This window comes from Megalops cyprinoides, chromosome 7, assembly GCF_013368585.1.
Source record: "Megalops cyprinoides isolate fMegCyp1 chromosome 7, fMegCyp1.pri, whole genome shotgun sequence".
Classification (NCBI taxonomy): Eukaryota; Metazoa; Chordata; class Actinopteri; order Elopiformes; family Megalopidae; genus Megalops; species Megalops cyprinoides.
The window spans coordinates 2201205-2215807 of NC_050589.1; the positions used below are offsets into that span (position 1 = coordinate 2201205).

Consider the following 14603-nt stretch of genomic DNA (forward strand, 5'->3'; position numbering starts at 1 on the left):
AAAGCTTTCAAAGCTTTGATCATTTCAGAGAATCAGGAGCGAAAAACTTTGAAAATGACCCTGAAGGTTTGCCAGCTATTCAGTACAATGAATGAAACGGCTAACAGTACAAAGGGGGGGGAGGGGGGTACATCGTTTCATTACTGCTCAGACAAACCCTGCGGAAGTTAAATTAAATGGTGATGTGGAGAAATGATTTGCAAGCCAAAGTTACCGCAGTCGTTCTCTTCCCATGGTGACCTGAGGTATTCGGTCTCACCTGGCAGCTGCCATCCTCTTTGGCCCCGCAGTCGCAGAAGAAGGAGCCGTATTTGGCATAGGAGATCTCGTGGTCTTTGTGACACACCTTGGCACACACTGTGCACACACCTACCCCGTCCACCATCTTACACGTGTGACAGTGGTACCTGCGTGGGGAGAAGACCACAACCCAGCCCTGCGCAGTCAGCCAAAACCGCACCACATCCTCCGCCGCTCCACAGTCACACAGCACAAACGGGCGGGAGCTCAGAGGCCTCTCTCTTACCAGTGCTGGTTCATGAACTCCTTCTGTGTGATGGTGAAGGTGCATAGCTTATTGCATAGTGAATCTTCATCCTGGCATATGAACGTAGACAGAGATTGGGTTTGTAACTAATACAATACCCTATTAATTTGTTTAGAAGAAACCCTTGTTCAATGTTTCAAATAACTTACTCTATAAATACTATTCCTTCATTCAGTTTGATATTTACTGTTCTAGAGGGTGCAAAAGCACTCGATATTTAGATCTGCTGGTTACTAATAAAATCCCTCGAGCAGTGCACCACGCAGCTGGGACGGCACAGGTAGTAATTATAAGGTCTCTCCCCCTCACCGAGTCTTCGGCCTGAGAGTCCTCCTCTTCCACGGCCAGCTCCTCCACCCAATCAGAGTCGACCTCGATGGCCTTCTCCTCGCCCTCCACCAGCAGCTGCGTCGAGCCCTGCCCGCTGCTCTGTCTCAGAGCGTTCATCACGTCCGCCAGGTACGAGATGATGTGGCAGGCACACTCCAGCATGCTGGCGTGCTGGAAATGCACCGCGCGCAAAATTACACCCGTAATCCAACTGCCTCCTCAAGAACCCGTAATCCAACCGCCTCCTCAAGAACCCAGGCCTACATCCTGTTATGAGGTCAGTGAGTAATGACAGCTGTCACTACTATTAGCAAACAGTAGCTGGCGCTGTGAGTTTTTGGCATGACCTGTTGATGTGTGTCATTGCAGTTGTTTATTAAAATACTATCAGTGTGTTTGCCTGTGTGTGCTATTCCAGTTCCTCTGTACATAATATATCTGCAAACACACACCTCATCACCAGTGAAAGAAAGACCACTAAACCCAAAAAAACAAAGTCCTACCTTGCCCTGTGACACATTCGCGCTCACTTTCTCCACCACATTCTTCTGAGTCAGGTATTTTTTACTGAAAAACAAACAGTTGGGAATTTACACAGCTGCAGAGACCCAGAGAAATGGAAATAAAAAGTGTGCACTTCACAACAATCAATGTGCCCTTGAAATGGTTAATTGTGCATTTCCGACAAATGAAGTTGACAGCTGTATCAAGGCAAGATCCCTATCACTCACCATCTCATCAGCCAATCAACGGCCGCCCGGTGCAGCTGCAGGTGCCCCGCCCCCTGTCCCGCGCTGGCCAGCGTGGCCATGATGACCATGAGCTCGGGGAAGCCGGCGCCGTCGCCGTTGGCGAGCATCTCGGTCGCCATGGGGATGAGGGTGCTGAGGAGCACGGTGCACACGCCCTCGCCCACCTGGCTGTTGTCCCGCACGATGTAGGTGGTGAGCAGCTGCAGCAGCTGCCGGTTCTCCTGCACCGTGTCCAGCTGGTCCGAGTCCTTGGGCGGCGAGGCCGTCATGCGGGTGAGCCAGGCCTGCAAGCGCACCGGCTCCACACAGGCCAGCTGAGCCAGGGAGCCACACAGGCACAGCAGGCTGGGGTTCGGGCTCTTCTCCGCTGGGGGGGGGGGCAAAGGGGGGTACAGGTCAGCAGGGTGGGAGCCACAGAGACCAACTTCATGCTCACAGTGCATGGAGAAAGTGGCCTTCTACTCACTCAGCTGGAAGAGCTTGGTGAAGAACTTCAGGACTCGGTTGCAGAACTTGGCCGACAGATTCTCATTGGCTGTCGCCATCATGATCTGTACGAGTTCACCGCTGTGGGGGGGGGACAGAGTTTAGGGTGTGTTGTGACTGTGTGGAGGGGTGTCCCATGGTGAGAGCAGGGCAGGTGGAGCGTACCTGAATGAAAAGAACTCCTCCATGGCCTTGCGGACCTGGCTGCTCTCCAGCTGTTTCTCCAGGTACTGCAGACACTCCTCCAGGACCGACTCATCCAGGCCACTGCAGAACGAGCAGCAATGTCAGAGGCACGCAGGCACTTAAAGGGGCTGGCTTCATCGGGGGGGGCAGGTGGGACACCTGACAGACACTCACCTGTTGGGGTCGGAGTGGTTGGCGATGATGTTGTAGCAGCCGGTGACGAGGCGCTCGTAGACGCGGGCGAGGAACTCGTCGGACTCGGCCGGCCCCAGGATGCGCTCCAGCGAGGTGGAGCTGATCTCGGCCACGCTCTCAGTGCTGCTCTCCAGCAGCAGCGGCAGCAGCGTGCGGATCACCTGCGGCGGGTTCAGCTCCTCCGGGCACCAGCTGCGGAGACGCAGGGGAACGCTTACACACGGCAGCACACCGAGCGCGGCCGACACACAGAGTGTGAGTGTGTGTGTGTGTGTGTGTGTGTGTGTGTGTGTGTGTGTGTGTGTGTGAGTGTGAGTGTGAGTGTGAGTGTGAGTGTGTGCATGTGTGTGTACGTGTGTGTGTGTGTGTGTGTGTGTGTGTGTGTGTGTGCGTGTGCGTGTGCGTGTGCGTGTGCGTGTGCGTGTGAGTGTGAGTGTGAGTGTGTGTGTGTGTGTGTGTGTGTGTGTGTGAGTGTGAGTGTGAGTGTGTGTGTGTGCGTGTGTGAGTGTGTGCATGTGTGTGCGTGAGGCGCTTACACAATGAGGTCCCCAGTGAGGCGCACCAGGGACAGCAGGATGTGTTTGAGGGAAGATGCCAGCGGCAGGGACTGGTTGCTCAGGGTGCCCAGGTGGGCGGCCTGGATAGCGCTGATGTAGCTCTCTGACGGGATGGTGTCGTTGGCAAAGGCGTTCCGCTGTGGAGAGACGCACAGAGAGGTCAGCTTCCTGCGTGTGGGAGAAACTAAAGGCCGTGACCGTAAAGCCCTAAGGAGCTGCAGTGAAGGTGCGTACCCAGGACCCGATGTTGGGGAACTCGTTGGTGTGGATGTTGTTCCACGTCTCACACAGCGTCTGCACGGCGGAGGGCAGGTTCTGCATCACTGTCTGACCTGCAGGCCGTGGCACACAGGAAGCAGGGTTTGACCTCAGAGCTGACGGAGCGAACGGGATTCTCACTGCACTGTGATGTCACAGTGGCTGGAACCTTACCGAGCACGTTGGCTTTGCAACGCGTGGAGCCGATGGACAGCACAGCCGCGTAGCCCTGCAGCTTCTCCTTGGATGGCCTGTTCTCCCCTTCCTCTGGAAGACTCATCAGGAGGTAAGACCTGGGACAGCACAGGACACGCACTCAAGGGACATGCTTTATACAGGAAGCCAAGGCTGCTCATTAGAAAATAAAGGGAAGTAAAGGCAGAGAGAGAGAGTGTGTGTGTATGTGTGAGTGTGTGAGTGTGTGAGTGTGTGTGGGGGTGTGCGAGTGTGTACCTGGTGAAGGTGGTGTAGTTGTCGATGAGCTGTAGCGTGGCTGGCAGCAGGTTCTTGGTGATCTCGGACGACTTGTGGGGGTCCGTCTCAGCCGCCACCTTGGAGAAGTGCTCGTCCAGCGAGACCTGCACCTTGGAGATGACGGCGTCCAGCGTGTAGATGGTCTGCAGGTTGGGCACGTGGTAGATGTGCAGGATGGCGTTGGGGTCGACGCAGCAGAAGGAGGAGATCTGCAGGGGGAGAGCGCAGGGCTGAGTGTCAGTCACTGTGTGCTGAAGCCCTGAGGCCCCCGCTGATTGCCGCGAGCGCTCCGTACCTGCCGCGCGATGTACTCCTCCGCCAGCTCCACGTCGTACTTCACAGAGCTGCACTTGGTGGAGGCCACCTCGATCAGAGAGGTCGCGTGGTCCGGCTTCATGCCCTGTTTCACCAGGTGCTCCTGTCAGTGAGGAAAGCAAAAAACAACCCCCATGAAACCGCTCTTCACATGACCAAGATTGTGAGGAGTTATTGCGATTTAGTGACACTGTGATATATGACAGTATATGTACTAAACAAATAGTTTTGTAGGCTGTCTAGTTTCAGATTTGCACCAGTTAACTTGTGGTGATGACTGAATGGTTTTGTGTCTGGGAGTGCTGTTAACCTGGTCTGTCGCTGTCACTCATATAACTGGATAAGATGAATACAATTTTGTTCTCTTATTCTTGAAGTTGCTAAATGCATATAATATAATATAACAAGCGTACAGGAACACCAGAGACTGAACGATCCTCACCCTGTCCTGTGACCAGCATCTTTAAGGCTTAAACATGGCTCAGACTGCTAGAGAAGAGGAATAAAACCTTGATTTACAGATCTAGGCTGTACGTTCCTACAGCTGACTGGCGCGCTGTGTCAGTGGGACACTGGCACTGTGGGAGGCAGTAGTACCTTGATCCAGGTGACGTAGGTGCTGACCCGTAGCCGTGACGACCATCTCAGGGTGTGTAGGATGTCGCTCTCGCTTGGGTCACTGTTGCCCGTTTTGAGCTGCTCGATGTAGGCTTTGGAGGGAGGCAGCACTCCCAGGATCCGCCAGAGAACCAGGAAGTAGTACTGCAGGGAGCAGGCTTCCTGTGCATGGACATGGTAATCGAAGGGTTAACGCCTGCATTTTCATGAAAGGAAGAAGGCTGTAACAGTTCATCGGTATGCATACTGAATGTTCATAAAAGGACCTGACACACCGCCATCATGCAGTGAAAAAACTGTGGAACTAAAGGTTGGCTTGCCCACTGTGAGAGCGGGCTCTTTGTAGTATGTTTTGCCACTAAGCAGTACAACATGGGGCGGCACATTAAAGCTGGGATTTTTGTGAAAGCCATCCCTCGAGTAACTAAAGCAGCTCCAGTCTGATGATGAAACAGACACGCTAAGACGCGCAGAGCGGAAACGGAGCAGAGCGTCGGAGCTACGCACCACGGGTGTCATGTTCTTGTTTTCCAGCCTCCTCGCTGCGTCGAACTGAGACCCGGCCGCCAGCAGAGAGACCAGGCAGCTGTACAGGTGGTCGTACTTCACCACGCCGTTAAACAGCACCTGGAAAACCTGAGGTGACAAACACGCAGCTGCTCAGACCTGTCACACGGATTACTGTCATTCCACGATGGAGACCCTTATCCAGGGCCACCTTCAAGGCCTTTCTGGCATGATACAACAAACAGGAAAAATAACAGTAGAGATGCAGAGAATTTATGTCATTGGAATAGATGAATGTAGTTTATGGGCATATATCTCGAGGACAGCATTGTTAACGTGGCCTTACCTTGCTGTCCAGCCGACTGCGGTCATCCTCTGAGGCTTCGGGGGACAGGACACAGTAGAATTTAGGCTGCAGCGTGGAATCTAAACACAAGACATCGACGAGATATTAACGACTCAAATGATACGCAGATGTAAAAAGCTCTGATGCATGCACTTTCCCGGTAAGATCAAATCTGAGCACCACCTCCGCATCACCCTCAGCTGATGGGGTAGAGAAGGAAAGGGGCTTGACTTACTCCTACCTGCCGAGCAGTGCTTGGTCCAGTTCTCTTCTACCTCCTTGAAGCCGTAGTAGAGGGGGAGAGCGCCGCGCCGACCCCCTTCCTGTGCGGCGCTGCCCCCGCAGGCCGGGGGAGTCAGCAGGTTGTACTGCACCTGAGGTCACAAAGAGGCCTGCGTGAAACTGCACCGCTCACAATCACAGCCACAGCCAGTGTGCCAAATGTGTTATCAAAAACACAGTAACAGTATTCAGTTTGTCACGGAGCCATACCAGCCTTATCACAGTATTGAGTGTATCTAGCATTATATGTCAAGCTGGCCTCTGAAATCACTGCAAATCCTGCATTTCCCACAATTCACTTCTGCACTGCTCTGCGCTGCTCCTACCTGCTCGAACAGGTACATGGGGACCTTGGAGTACTGGTGCAGCAGGTAGTCGAAGACGAGCAGGATGCGGGCGAGGTTGAGGGGCACGGCGTGCAGCTGGGTGTCGACGCGGGCGGCCACCTCGGCGATGGCCTGGGTGCACAGGGCGAGCACGGCGCGCCGGCCCTTCTCCGACAGGTTGTGGAAGATGAGCAGCAGCAGCTGCAGGTGCTCCACGTTCAGGTCCTCCGACTCGGCGGCGGCCGGGCCTTGCAGCGTGCGCAGCTTCAGTGTGCCCACGAACCTGCCGCACGACAGGGGCGGGGTCAACAAAACCCCACTCACATGGGCGGAGTCAACAAAACCCCACCCACATGGGCGGGGTCAGCAAAACCCCACCAACAGGGGCGGAGTCAACAATCCCCACCAACATGGGTGGAGTCAACAAAACCCCACCCACATGGGCGGGGTCAGCAAAACCCCACCATCAGGGGCAGTGAATTATGTAAGGATGTGATTGGCTGCCGGTTCCGGGGCCACGCCTACCTCTCCCAGACTTTCATGCACTCAGCCACGTCGGGGTCCCCCAGCAGGCTGGCCTTGTGCTGCCAGATGAGGAGCAGCCTGGAGAGCACAGACAGGGACTGCGGGTGGATGTACAGGGGCCACGGGCCCTCGGAGAAGGGTGCCACGCCCAGCTGCTGCAGCAAGGTGTTCTGGGTAACGGAGAGCAGCAGAGTCACGCGTCTCAGCAAACCAAATCTGCGTTTCAGTGCAACCCTCAGTACAAACGTCTCAGAGGAAAGACTGCAGCCCGCTGACTGCAGTGCGTGACCTTTCAGCGGGAGTCTCTGCTCCCCCCTCTCACCTGCAGTGCGGGCGAAGGCAGGTCTGATGTCACCAGGGAGTGGTTAAAGTGATACAGAGCTGCAGCAAAGTCTTCATCAGAGGACCCTAGTGGCAAGACGGTGAAAGTGCAGTTTATAAAACATACACAGATGTGAAGAAAGTGTACTCAAATTCAGAATGAATCTGCATTCAGAGCCAGATCCATGCAGATGGCACAGTTCAGACTCCGGTGACCAGCCAGTGAATCTGTGGGCGCTCACTGCGGGCGTGTGTGTTACTGTCATTACAGGGAACGTCACTGACCTTTGACATCTTTGTCCACGTCTTTGATGATGCTGGCCAGCGTGGCCATGTGCTGCTCGGTCAGCGACACGCTCAGGTAGTTGCGGATGAAGTTGTTCCGGGACTTCAGCATGGAGGTGGTGATGAAGTTGAGGATGCTGGAGGCCAGACTCAGGAACTGCAACCGACATCAAATCATGACTCAGCATTGAAGACAGAGCCCTACAGACTGTTTCCAGACAAGCACTACACACATTCAATGATGAGAATATACAGGCCTCTCTGCTTTGAGCTCTTTAATTGCATATTCACTGTTTTCACATCCTGCCCTGCTTTCCTCCCATTCCAACACACTGCGCTGAGGCTGCAGTGTGTAACGCAGAGTGTACACTGCAGCATGAGTAATGCAGCGTGTGTGCTGCAGTGTGTAACGCAGCGTGTACGCTGCAGTGTGAGTAACACAGCGTGTGTGCTGCAGTGTGTAACGCAGCGTGTGTGCTGCAGTGCGTAACGCAGCGTGTGTGCTGCAGTGCGTAACGCAGCGTGTACGCTGCAGTGCGTAACGCAGCGTGTGCGCTGCAGTGCGTAACGCAGCGTGTACGCTGCAGTGCGAGTAACGCAGCGTGTGTGCTGCAGTGTGTAACGCAGCGTGTGTGCTGCAGCGTGAGTAACGCAGCGTGTGTGCTGCAGCATGAGTAACGCAGCGTGTGTGCTGCAGTGTGTAGCGCAGCGTGTACGCTGCAGCGTGAGTAACGCTCACCAGCTCGGGGTCCTTGCGGCTGGCCAGGATGTTGCCGTTCTCGCCAGCGTTCTGCTTGCTGGGGCTTTTCAGCCGGGGAGAGGTCTCCAGGGGCGGGGGTGGGGGTGGCGGCGGGGGGGCCACCTTCTCTTTGCTGGGGGAGATGGTCTCCTCGAACCACAGTCCCAGGATAGGCTCGCTGTCGTCATCTGCAACGCAAAGGACGAGGAGCTTAAAACCCAACAGCCACAAAGAAACAAGAAAAGAAACACAGAAAAATAACTCAATCCCACAAAGAGTGCTGTACTGCTTCTACAAGCTGGGACAACGTATTGCCGCTGGCGGCTTTATCGTGGGAGGGGGACAATACAGAGGGCTCACTGCAACAGCGGGGTGGACAGCACATGTCTTGCCTAAGACAAAAAATCAGCTGACCTGAAACACAAGCTGCTCCTGTCCTCTCCTCTCTTCTCTCTGCCGAGAGAGTAAACACCGTCACCGGCCCCTTCCCCTCCTGATGATTCCCCTAACATTTTCCACACTCATATTCCTGTCCCAATGACACACTAATCTGCCTCTACACTATGCCCGGCTCTCTGCCACCTATTCACATCTGCCAGTACAAAAGATCTGCTTTGCCATTCCCCTCACCCGCCTAGACTCTGACGCCAGCACGGGTGACACAAAGCTGGGCTCACCTTCCACCTCTACGCAACAGCTGACAGCCATACAGACATGTTCATGAGGTTTCACTTCTGAAGTAAGAAAAAGGGGAAATACTGTCATTGAAAAAAATTAGCCTGGAGAGAATGAACCTGTACTCTCAAAACAGGGCCGGGCCAAGCAAGTGACTTCTGAAGACAAACGGAGACTCTCAACAGAAAAAGAAAACTGTGAGCGCGTGGGCTTCGTAGCTTTTTAACGTGTTTCGCTGAGAGCTCATTGTTGAGTGAGAGCTCACGCTGCCTTTACGCTCCACCGAGAGGCGTAAGAGCTGCCCTCTTGTGGCCAGAAAGGGAAGTGATCTCAGGCCTCTGCACCTTGGCTACTGTCCTCCTCCGTGCTGCTGAAGTCGTCCTCGTAGTAAGTGTTGGAGTCTGTGGAGGCGCTGGCGTCGCTGCTGACCGAGCCCTTCCTCTGCCGCTGGAGCACACAGGCCTGAGACACAAAGCGACACGAGGAAGCCATGATAAATGATAAATTATCATGATAAATACATACGGTGCTTTCGATGAGACAGGTCCTGGCTGGGTGCGATTGTTTATGACCCTATGGTGAGTTTCTTAATGTCCTCCACATGCTTTTTATGTTTGGCTAATAACTCCCTCCTCTCCACCACAAGTCATATGCTGTAATGGCTGTTGCATAGCAGGTGGGTGCTACTCGTTGGTGCTGGCTGCAGAATGCTCTCCAAGCTGCCTGAAAACACTGTTAGATGAATTGTGACTCACTGTATCAGGGGACCTCCACCACATGGCTGTGACCGTGAATGGGAAAGCAGCTGCAGCTTTGCATACCTTCTTGTAGGAGGTTGAGAGCAGGGTGAAGAGCAGGTTGGTGAGGGGCACAGAGTCGATGAGTCTCTGCACCCTCTGGATGGAGGTGCTCTGAGCCATGATGTTCAGCTCTGCTGGGGGCCCGTCGCTAGCCCAACCCTGTGTGGAGAAACAGCAGCGTCACTGGGCTGCTCTAATGCTAAACCCTAGTTTAGCTGCCCCCTGTAGCCCTGGAGGACTAAAGGCTGTATTCCACATGTGGCACTCACCCTGTGCAATGCCTCTACTTGAAGGTCTTGGAACAGCGAGGTGAGCAGTTTGATGGCGTGGTTTGCCAAGATGACAGACAGCACTCCGAAGCCCTGGTGTCTGCATGGGACAGAGACAAGACCAAAGAGACACAAATTATAAAAACGTGCAGAAAATACCTCCGTGCCAACAGAGGGCCTTGTCTTTACCCAACAACCGAGGGCAGTACAGCATGAAAATCCATTATCAGCAGTATTCACAGTAATGCCCCAATCTCAGTTTTCCTCATCTGTGAGCAGAGCTGGCCTGCCTATAAACAGCCAAAAAAAAAAGTAGATGCATGTGCAAAGTGCTTAAGATCACAGGGTAGATGTTGGTGCACTTGTTGACATGCAGTTACCCATTTCAGTTTTAGCATTAACAGACTGTTACTTAGGTCTGCATGCTTCAAATAAATGTTTGCCGATTTACAACGGTTGAACAATTTCAACTTTTGCAAATTATTACCAGTTTTAAGAACCACCCCTCTGTTTTTATTTCCATTTTCTTCCTTTTTATCAGTTTAAGTTTATCCATTATAACGTGCCTGACTCATTCAGAGTGGAACAGGAATGAATATGCCGTATGGGGAGACAAACGGAACACGTTAATTATACTCACACACTTTGCATTTCCTTCCTACATCTGACTTCTGCATTCGTTTCGTCTTTTCATACACTGACACAGTCTTGCATTCTGACATCAGTGACTTCCTCTCATGTTCCTCCCCACTAACTCAACTGTTGCTAAATTAAACATGACAGACACATCTGAAAAACGTCTGTCAACATTTCTTTAAGAGATGAATGCATTTACCACAATTTCCTCTTCTCCGTATTCTGTACTACAGCCATATTTTTTTTAACTGGAAAGAAATATGTTTTATGTTTTGAATGCTTTATATTTCATAAGGGCATCATAAACAATAAGGACTGTATTATTAGCCCAATGTTCAGCTAACCAAGTTAAACGACTTTAAACAAGAAAACAAATTTATTGCCACCTACTCTGATAAGCATCGAATGACAATCCCTGTTACACCCAAAGATCAGACTGGACTATATCTGTCTCCATGGCAACAAGATCCCTTCTCAAAATGCTGTGTTACAGCATCCCAAGTATCAGGTAATTGGAGGGGGGTGCAAACCACATTCTCCAGGGTGGTGCCAGTCTCCAGCTATGTAGGAAAACCAGTGAATTTCCACTTTAAAACATTCTGTTTCACTGCTGCAAATACTCCTCTGACAGTTTTCTTTCAAGCATTACAATCAACGACTTAATTCAGGAACGTCACAACACTGTTGTCAGAAAGGTCACCTACCTAAACTGCAAATGCAGCATAATGCAGAACCTTAAAATGGCAGCCTGTGTTCAAGACACAGATGTCAAATGTCTTCGCAATTTACTTGCATTTATCCATTTCATTTAACTTCTGCCATGCAAACATTCTAAGCCTCTATTGATGTCACCCATTTCTGCACACGTTCTGAACTTTCAGAGACAGTATCCCTCTAGTCATTTTCTGACCACAGAACTCCAGTTTCCAATTCTCTCCAATTTCCCCAAGAATCATTTCTGTAGAGAGTTAAAAGGCAGGGGAATAATGCATTTCCCTGTCAAACAGCAGTCGGTTTGATAATGAAAAGTAATATATAACCCAAATATGCACTGCCCTCCGGCCCCACTGCGTATTTGCGATACAAGTCATTACTTTCCCCTCCAATTAAATTCTACCAAGGCATTCATCCAATTCAGAGGGTACTTTATCTCACTCTAACAAGGTACCGTAATCAATGAGGCATGCGTTTCTTTCTGAGTCACCGTGTAATTTTCTGATATCATCTTCACATTAGGTATCGCTTCCATTCCAATCATGCAGCCAGGAACCAAACCACCTCCCTTCTGCCTGGGTGGCTGTTCATTTCGCTTTCCTTTCTGTTTCTTTAGGGTAATATTTAAATGTGAAGCTAAGAAATATGACTAGGATGGACCTCTGGGTGTACTACCAGAACCCAGGGCACCATGGATACAATATCATCTTTACCTCTCACATCCCTGTTCTCTCGCATCTCAGTGTTTGAGCCATGACCGTTTACAGCACAGAATTCCATTTTCATTCCATTCCATTCCATTCCATTCCATTCCACCAGAATTCCATTCCACCAAGTGGTGGTTTCTCCTTAGTGATGATTTATTATGCTCACTTGTTCAGTTAAGCCTGAACACCGGTTCCCTTCTTCGTCCTTATTTTCTGTATCACATCTGCTTTTTTGCTTACTGTATGTGTGTCCTTTTAGCTGTCTATACCCGGCCTTTGTATCATGGTCATCTTTCATTTTCACATAGTTCATCTACAGATTGTGTCTGCTGATGAGGAGAATTCCTCTCATACCTCAGAAAAAAATGGAATTTCACCATCCGGTCACGGTACATGGCAGACTGCACAGGGTATAAAGGACCTAAAGTGCCTGACTATAGTTTCCACATCTGCGGACTGGTCCCTCCTAATGGTTGTGTCAGTGCTGCCCCATGACAAGCCGCACTGCGTAACACCACAGTTTTACCCCGCATTTCAGGCCGTATGTTTACATCAGTTCAGGACTAAGCACCACTTCAAGCACATGGTAGGGGACGATTCGGGGAGGAACCCAGGTCAGACATACCCTTTCCCTGGCCCCAGTTTGGGGGATCCTGCCCCATCTTTGGTGCGGGCAGCGATGTCCCGGACCCGCAGGGCGGCCAGCGGGTCCTTCTCCTTCCCCTTGTCGGCCAGGGCGGTGGGGCTGAGGTTGAGGATCAGGTAGAGGCTGTTGAGCAGACACCAGGCCCCCAGCAGCTGGAAGTTCTGATAGTGCTGTGGGAAGAAGCAGGGGCGAGCGATTAGCACCTGAGGGTCACGCCGGTGATCTCAACGACAAGCCGAGACATCCGCTGCCACCGCTCACAACTCACCTCCCCTCCAGCACGGCGCGAGTTACTGATGGCCTGCCCAATCATGTCGTAGATTTCCAGCTGTTAGGCAGACAGCGAGTGGCCAAGAAAAAAACATCAACACAGGGGAACACAAACAAATGCCTTATGCTTAATGTAATTAATGTAATGTTCACAGCCTGCTGTAATATTCTAAATGCCACAAATACACACATCTGCTGTAGTGACACCTACAAATGTCTTTTAAGGTACTGCTGAAAGGTCAAAATGACACAAAGTGTACATCTCCTGGAGAGATGCCTCTGAATGCGTGTTTCTTTAAGAGAAGGGGGCTGCTTACGCATTTCTGAACGATAGTAGCAGCGTCGTTCTCGTAGTCCTCCTCCTTGGAGCCGGTGGAGGTGGTGCGCAGCTGTAGACCGCTGCCCACGTGCAGAATGGCCATGCAGGTGGCCACGCTGACGCCTGGGGGGGGGGAGGGAGAGGCACACAGCCGTTTGGACCGCCCCCGTGAGCACAGCACACCCTGGCCCTGCCCCTGGCCCCGCCCCTGGCCCCGCGAGCGCTCACTCACCTGCGTACAGGCAGCTCAGCGCCAGCACGGTGACGTCCAGCAGCCTCCCGGGCGTCAGAGGCTCCAGCACAGGCAGCGAGAGAGTGTCCAAGGCCATCGTCACATCAATCACCAGGGAGTGAAACCTGAGCCGGCGGGAGGGGGGGTGAGGTCAACACATAGCACCGCACCCGGAACGGGCTTCTCTGTTCAAAACGCCATTCAAGCTTTTGTACTCACACAAGCACAACTAAAGGGAGTTTTACAGACCACGGGTGTAGTGCTAGGGCTACGATTTACCCAGGAGATCCACCTCCTCTTTCGGGACAGTGGCGTCGGGGAGCACTCACCCGTTACGGACGGCGGTGGCGTCCGCCACGGTGGCCGGCATGATGAAGAAGGAGTTGGCCGACACGGCGTCCTGGAAGCGGTTGATGTAGCGCAGGAAGTAGGGCAGGTTGAGGCACACGCGGAGCAGCTTCTCTGAGCCCCCTGCAGACAGGGCAGATGGAGTATCACTGCGCACCGCTCACCTCTCGCCTGCGCACCTGCACACGTCTCACCTGCACACCTGCTCACCAGCTCACCTGACATACCCGCCCCAGGCTGACAGCACCGGGATTCACTAAGCCACGCAACACCCGTTTTGAGATATGCTGGATCATGACAAAATGTGATCATGATAGGCACTGTTCAGCGTCCAAGAATAATTCGCTGTGTATTTGGCCCTTTAGCGGGAGAACATTGTTACTGCTATGCACTGCCGAGGGAGCTGCTCACTAAGGGAGCGAGTGTTTGTGTGTGAGTGAATGTATGGATGAGAAAGTGAGGGCGAGTGGGAGTAAGTGCGTGTGTGAAACAGCGGTTTCTGCATCTGGTTCTTCCAGTCGGAGTTCTGTGCTCCACACTCACCCAGCTCCTGTAAACTGGACACGTTCTGGGAGATGAAGGCATTCTTCATTTTAGCCTGAGTGGCCTGGTCGGCGGTGGCCTGGTCGTCACACTCACTCTCAGCCTGTGAGAACACATCAGGCAAAAGGACACATTAATCCCTACCATCGTTGTTATGATCAGTATGACGTTATCAGGGTGACCCCCAGAGCTTTAGAACTTTAGAACATATGAATGCAGAGGCTGCACAAACAAAAACAGCAAATATGCAAGTGGGGCAAATATTAAAAGCACCGCTGCCCATACAATTTAGAACACAAATCCCTTAACGGCACAAAGCAAGTAAGAATCAATTAGTAGCTGCTCACTACCTGCGAGATGTACAATATAAGCGGTACTGTTAGTTGGACTGACGT

At 52.2% G+C, this 14603-nt stretch overlaps 1 protein-coding gene across 8 annotated transcripts in view; it reads right to left on the reverse strand.

Moving 5' to 3' along the window:
• ubr4 (ubiquitin protein ligase E3 component n-recognin 4) overlaps window positions 1-14603 on the reverse strand; it is a 61958-nt gene that overhangs the window by 41697 nt on the left and 5658 nt on the right. For 4 of the 8 annotated variants that reach the window (XM_036533515.1, XM_036533512.1, XM_036533514.1 and 1 more), the window contains exons 6-36: window positions 14209-14311; window positions 13647-13788; window positions 13318-13442; window positions 13084-13208; window positions 12765-12824; window positions 12476-12666; window positions 9794-9893; window positions 9546-9683; window positions 9069-9186; window positions 8050-8237; window positions 7311-7467; window positions 7027-7112; window positions 6705-6874; window positions 6180-6462; window positions 5807-5945; window positions 5572-5651; window positions 5226-5354; window positions 4698-4880; window positions 4081-4203; window positions 3765-3994; window positions 3486-3604; window positions 3288-3385; window positions 3033-3190; window positions 2476-2688; window positions 2281-2382; window positions 2096-2196; window positions 1609-1996; window positions 1381-1444; window positions 857-1048; window positions 527-597; window positions 215-407 (exon numbers count right to left, since the gene is read on the reverse strand). In XM_036533515.1, the coding sequence (XP_036389408.1) occupies window positions 215-407; window positions 527-597; window positions 857-1048; window positions 1381-1444; window positions 1609-1996; window positions 2096-2196; window positions 2281-2382; window positions 2476-2688; window positions 3033-3190; window positions 3288-3385; window positions 3486-3604; window positions 3765-3994; window positions 4081-4203; window positions 4698-4880; window positions 5226-5354; window positions 5572-5651; window positions 5807-5945; window positions 6180-6462; window positions 6705-6874; window positions 7027-7112; window positions 7311-7467; window positions 8050-8237; window positions 9069-9186; window positions 9546-9683; window positions 9794-9893; window positions 12476-12666; window positions 12765-12824; window positions 13084-13208; window positions 13318-13442; window positions 13647-13788; window positions 14209-14311 (4569 nt within the window). The remainder of the gene's footprint in view (window positions 1-214; window positions 408-526; window positions 598-856; window positions 1049-1380; window positions 1445-1608; window positions 1997-2095; window positions 2197-2280; window positions 2383-2475; window positions 2689-3032; window positions 3191-3287; window positions 3386-3485; window positions 3605-3764; window positions 3995-4080; window positions 4204-4697; window positions 4881-5225; window positions 5355-5571; window positions 5652-5806; window positions 5946-6179; window positions 6463-6704; window positions 6875-7026; window positions 7113-7310; window positions 7468-8049; window positions 8238-9068; window positions 9187-9545; window positions 9684-9793; window positions 9894-12475; window positions 12667-12764; window positions 12825-13083; window positions 13209-13317; window positions 13443-13646; window positions 13789-14208; window positions 14312-14603) is intronic. The other 4 variants (XM_036533518.1, XM_036533517.1, XM_036533513.1 and 1 more) reach the window with 3 other exon arrangements.